Genomic DNA, 6,354 nt, shown 5'->3' with positions numbered 1-6,354 from the left:
ATGTTAATCTTAATAATAATCTTAATAATCTGTATAATGTGTCAACATCTGGGAGATCTGTATTATGTCAGTGATCCAACACAGACGCTCCTCATAAACTGATGATGGAGCTACATGCAGATATACCCATCAAAAGCTGAAAATATTGTTAAGTCAAAAGTGCATGTACTACACACCCAATTCACAGAACATCACAGCTTAGCATGGCTTACCTAAAATGTGCTCGGAACACAATAGCCTATCATTGGGCAAAGTCCTCTTACATAAAGCCTATTTTATAATAAAGTGTGGAATAGCTCACATAATTTATTGAATATTGTTATGAAAGTGAAAAATAGAATGGTTGTATGGGTACTCAAAGTATGGTTTCTACTGAATGTACACCTATTTTGCAACATTGTAAAGTTGAAAAATCTTAAGTGGGGGACCATTTGCAAACTTCTTTTTTTTTTTTTGAGACAGAGTCTTACTCTGTCACCCAGGCTGGAGTACAGTGACACAATCTTGGCTCCCTGCAACCTCTGCTTCCCCCATTCAAGTAATTCTTCTGCCTCAGCCTCCTGAGCAGCTGGGACTATAGGAGCACACCACCATGCCCAGCTAATTTTTGTATTTTTAGTAGAGATGGGGTTTCACTATGTTGATCATGCTAGTCTTGAACTCCTGAACTCCAGTGATCCACTCAACTCGGCCTCCCAAAGTGCTGGGATTACAGGCATGAGCCACCATGCCCAGCCACCATCTGTACTTTCTAAATGACCAAAACATGTTATAAAATCATGTACTGGTAAAAGCATCTTTCAAAGTACAGAGTATAAAAAGTTCCTTCATATAGTTTAATGTTCTGTAACCAATCAAGAAACCACCTATTGTGTGGTATTAAACATGTTACAGTATCTGAAAGGCTATTAAAATACTGCTCTTTTTTCTAACTACACAGCTATGAGGCCAGGTTTTCTTTTGCTTTTCTTTTTTTGAGACAGAACCGCACTTGTCATCCAGGCTGGAGTGCAGTGGCACCATCTCGGCTCACTGCAACCTCTGCCTCCCAGGTTTAAGAGGTTCCTGTGCCTCAGGCTCTTGAGTAGCTGGGACTACAGGCATGTGTCACCGTGCCTGGCTAATTTTTGTATTTCTAGTAGAGACAAGGTTTTGCCATGTTGGCCAGGCTGGTCTTGAACTCCTGGCCTCAAGTGATCCACCCACCTCGGCCTCCCAGGGTGTTAAAATTACAGGTGTGAGCCACCAAGCCCAACTTTAGGTATACATTTTCTTCATATGCTTAAAGCAAAATAATGTTTGAGCAGTTTGACTACAAACGTAGGTAAGATAATCCAGCTGTTTTCTATTAAGCCAGACACTGAGATTTTCAAAACTTAAAACAACACTTCTCACTAAATTTTTTGTTTTGGACAGTATGGTTATTTTTCATAAAAATACACTATTATAACTTATAATGAGCTTATTACTTTTAAATGTATTAATAAATATTTTTAAGTTTTTCAGTTTTAATTTATAATAGCATAGCATCAATAGATAACACACCTATACTTACACGAATCACTTTTCGGTCTTCAATAATTTAAGAGTGTAAAGGGGGTCCTGAGACCGAAAAGTTTAAGAAATGTCTCTATCATCACATCAATACATTCGATTGCTTTTGTGGCACTTGCTGCCAACTGAAATTCTTATTCAGTTATGTTTACTTATTTACTGTCCAGCTTTCCTTAATTAGAACAGAAGCTACGAAAGAGCAGAGACCTTGTCCATCTTATTGAGTATTATATCCCCAGTGACTAAAATCTGACCCAGCATTTAGTAGGTGTTCAGTATGATTCTGATGAATAGAACGAATGTAATGAGTAGATAACATATTTAGCCACAGACAAAAGATGAACCATTTTAAATTTATAGGACATACACATTACCCTTTCATCAATTTGCAGTTTTAGGATAAGGATTAAGGAATAGGCACTGAGGGCAGTTCCAGCAGACATGTATCATGTCTACTCTGTGGGGTCTGCTCTCTCCTGACTGCCTCTAGAGCCTAGTCATGGGTAACACCTCTGCTCTCTGCTGGCTGTGGCTGCCTCCACCTTGTGCAAAGCCTGTAGGCTATCAGGACTGCTGAGTGCTTCCTGAAGTTGAAGATGTCCAGCCATGAGAGGGAGGCCAAGTTATGTGCTATTACCCTCTGAGTGAGTAGATGTTAATGTGGTTCAGTCAGAAGTCCCCTCTAACTTCTTGAGGGGACTTTGTTTCTAGTTTCTGGAACTAAACTTTTCATATTTTTATATCCCATTGACCAATAAAATGAGAAATGTACTTGAATCCTGTGCTTACAATACCACTTACCAGCAGGGCACGGTGGTTCACGCCTATAAACCCAGCACTCTGGGAGGCTGAGGAACACCTGAGATGAGGAGTTCGAGACCAGCCTGACCAATATCGTGAAACCCCATCTCTACTAAAACTACAAAAATTAGCTGGACATGGTGGCAGGCACCTGTAGTCCCCAGCTACTCTGGAGGCTGAGACAGGAGAATTGCTTGAACCCGGAGGTAGAGGTTGCAATGAGTTGAGATCGTGCCATTACACTCCAGCCTGGCCGACAGAGCAAGACTCCATCTCAGAAAACAACAACAACAAAAAAGATAAAACAAAAAACAGTATCATTTACCTTACCCAAGGAAATTCTCTTAGAATCTATATTCTCTTATTATAAATTGTTTCGATTAATCTAGTTTCCTAGTCCAAAGGGCATTAGAAACATTGAACAGAATGAGAAAATGAAAGGAAGCTGGGTAAGCTTAAGATCAGCCAGCAGCACATACCAAAAGGTAATAATAAGCAATAAAGGAAAATATAGACAGAACAGAAATGATAACTCATAGGTACCGAAGCTAGGACCATTTAGAAGCAGGAACAATTAGTTGTATACTCCTCAAACTCACCTGAAAGCATCCATTCTCTACTGCAGCATAATCCTTATAACAGAAATCCCAAATCAAATAATGATTATGACATTCTATCTAAGAGGTTAGAACAGATACAAGTGATACAACAACTATGCTGCTTAGTTACCCTGAACTAAGGTACCACCTTAGTTCCAGTACCATCGCACTCCAGCCTGGTATTATTAATGGTATGTCATATTGTTTACTGTTAAGTACTTACATGTGAATAAGTGTAAGAAAATGGCTGCTTATCGGTAACATATAAATTCAGTCAGGAATGATGATGATGCCACAGAACCACAGACTGTGACACTGGTGGCTGAGAGAGCAACATCTGTGCCTTCTGATACTTCAATTTACACAAACTTCATTTAACGCAAATTTTAAATACTGTACAAAATTACCTTCAGTCTATGTATATAAGGTGTATATAAAACATAAATGAATTTCATACTTAGACATGGGTCCCATCCCCAAGATCTCATTATGTACATGCAAATATTCCTTAAAAAAAAAAAATCCAAACTCTGAAACACTTCTGATCCCAAGCATTTTGGCTAAGTGACACTAAACCTCTACAATTTACTCAGAGAAACAAAGACCAGATCACGAAGGTCCTGCGTGTTACAAGAAGAATTTACACTGAAGATGTAAAGCACAGATGATTTTTAGAAAGTGCAGTAAGAAGGCTACTGCTAAAATCACAAAGAGTATGAACATCTTCTTCTAGAAGGAAGTCAGAATTGATTCATACACAATTTAGGGAGTTGAACAAGATTTAGTGAACAATTATGTTTTAGGGAAGAGAGGGCAAGACACAACTGGGATGAAAGCTGGGTTTTGGACTGTGGTGACTGGGTAGTGGAGGCACTGGCACGGACACAGTAAACACAGGAAGAAAACCAGGAGTGGTGTCCTCCCAGGAAGATTGTGGGGGAACCACTGATTTCAAGAATCAGGTAACTGGCACTTATCTCTCTCAAGTTGCCTGCTTGGCCTTCTTTCAAGTGTACTTTACTTCCTTCTGTTCTTGCTCTAAAACTTTTACAAACAAACCAACCAAGCAGATAACTGATAACTGTAATTCTAGTACTTCGGGAGGCAGAGGTGGAAAGATCACTTGAGGCTAGGCGTTTGAGACTAGCCTGGGCAACGTAGCACAACCCTGTCTCTACAAAAATAATTAGTAATTAATAAATAAGAATCAAACACTTCAAGAATGAAATAAACACAATTTAAATAAACTTGGAAACCTGAGAGAACAGTTAGAAATCTATTTGTTAGATGAAAGTACAGAATTTTAGTATGTTGCAACAGCAGGATATGCTGCTTTTCGATGTTATTTTTAAAATCCAAAATAAACCCAAATTGGGACTTACTGATTTCTCACGTAAGGTGTCTTGCATTTGCTAATTAAGAGATTTCAAATATAAATAAAACCAACTCCATACCTTTTCTGCTTTTTTATCAGAAATGTCTTGCTTTTCCAGAACAGCCATGCTCTCCTTCAGATTCTTCACAATGTCTGCTGGAGATTTGTGAGACTTCCCGAACGGGAACGGCATGACGGCAGTAGCAGCGGCCTCCGCTGCACTCCACCTGTGCTACCTAGAACACAGCACAAGGTTCATGTGAGCAAACACTGGGATCAATGGAAGACAGACTTTCTAAATCCTAATCTGGGAAGAAAACCCATGTTTAGGAAAGTCATTTTACATAACTTTCAAAATCAGTAGAACAGGGAAATCCACAAATATATGCAAGAAATGATAATACACAGATGTCTTAGAATTACAGAACACTATATTTTTCAAAACACTTTGTTTTTCTTTCCTTCAAATCAACTGCTCTCCTAACCACCCAAATGGGGATGAACATGCTGCCTGATGCTACTGAGGTAGAGAGCAGCAGCTCCCACTCACAGGGCAACTGTTACTGCCAGGCCTGATGCTGAGCACTAGAATTCATCATTTCATGAAACCCTTTCTAACAATCTCCTGCTCCTGTTTACTGGTGAAGTTTAGCAAGGTTGAGAGTCAGGCTCAAGGTACTAAGTGGTTGAACAAGCTCAGATCTGTCTTGATCCAAAGTATCCTTAATCACCACACTGTACATCAAAATGATAATCTATTTTACAGCTGAGGCAACTGAGGCAAAAACTTAGGTAGTGTGTTTAGCCAAACAGCACTAGCAACAGCCTACTATCTAGGTCTCTCCAGATGCTCTTTTCCCGGTGTTCATGCTGCTCCTCCTAAGCACCCAGTGGGCTGCCCCGAATATGGCACACACTTCCTCGGCATACCCATCCTCTTATTCAGGCAGTCACAGGGTCTCAGAGCTAGAGAGAAGCCTGGATGGGGGAAAAACTCTCCCATTAAATCTTCTAATCCCCTATGTGACAGTTGTCAACATGTATTTGCCTGGATTTGACCATCTCCTATGAAAGAACTCGCTGGATAAAATCCCGGGGATGATAAACTTCTAGAAGTTCTTAATTTTGGGGGTGTAGTAGAAAACAACATGTCAACTACATAAACCACAGTATTACATCATCCAAAAGGAGGACATGAAACTATTCCAAGAAGGCACTATGAAGAAACAAAGTTAACAAGACAAACAATGGAAGTGACTGGGGAACATGTTGGAAGTTACCATTTTTCAGTAAAAAAAAAAACCTAGAAGTTAAACTCATAGGCACTAAACAGTCTCGTATCAGACACCAAAAGATGACACTTTTTAGAAAAACCTATATATATATATATTTTTTTTTTTTTTTTTTTTTGAGACGGAGTCTCGCTCTGTCGCCCAGGCTGGAGTGCAGTGGCCGGATCTCGGCTCACTGCAAGCTCCACCTCCCGGGTTTACGCCATTCTCCTGCCTCAGCCTCCCGAGTAGCTGGGACTACAGGCGCCCGCCACCTCGCCCGGCTAGTTTTTTGTATTTTTTTAGTAGAGACGGGGTTTCACCGTGTTAGCCAGGATGGTCTCGATCTCCTGACCTCGTGATCCGCCCGTCTCGGCCTCCCAAAGTGCTGGGATTACAGGCTTGAGCCACCGTGCCCGGCCAGAAAAACCTATATTTAGCTGCCCAAGGTGCTCTCCACACACACCCAAGTAAGAAAAGGTGGCTCTCAGACACCCCAACTCTACGGTTTTCCTTCTATATAAACACAAAAACACATCCATTGCATAGTATAACACTTCTTTTGAGCTTGGCCTAATATTTCATTTGATGAACATACTTGAGTGCTTTTCCCTTAAGTTTGAAATAGAGTGACTTCGGCCGGGCACAGTGGCTCAAGTCTGTAATCCCAGCACTTTGGGAGGCCGAGGCGGGTGGATCATGAGGTCAGGAGATCAAGACCATCCTGGCTAACATGGTGAAACCCCGTCTCTAC

The 6,354-nt window shown here is 40.6% G+C and overlaps 1 protein-coding gene across 1 annotated transcript in view; it reads right to left on the bottom strand.

Annotated features, from left to right (window-relative positions):
• Nucleotides 1-6,354, bottom strand: part of CAB39 (calcium binding protein 39) — a 127,846-nt gene that overhangs the window by 69,557 nt on the left and 51,935 nt on the right. Inside the window, exon 2 of the mRNA XM_011951978.1 lies at nt 4,409-4,565. Coding sequence (XP_011807368.1) covers nt 4,409-4,522 — 114 coding nt within the window. The 5' untranslated portion in view covers nt 4,523-4,565. The remainder of the gene's footprint in view (nt 1-4,408; nt 4,566-6,354) is intronic.

This window comes from Colobus angolensis, unplaced genomic scaffold, assembly GCF_000951035.1.
Source record: "Colobus angolensis palliatus isolate OR3802 unplaced genomic scaffold, Cang.pa_1.0 Scaffold33, whole genome shotgun sequence".
Classification (NCBI taxonomy): Eukaryota; Metazoa; Chordata; class Mammalia; order Primates; family Cercopithecidae; genus Colobus; species Colobus angolensis.
This window is presented reverse-complemented; position numbering and strand designations above follow the sequence as displayed.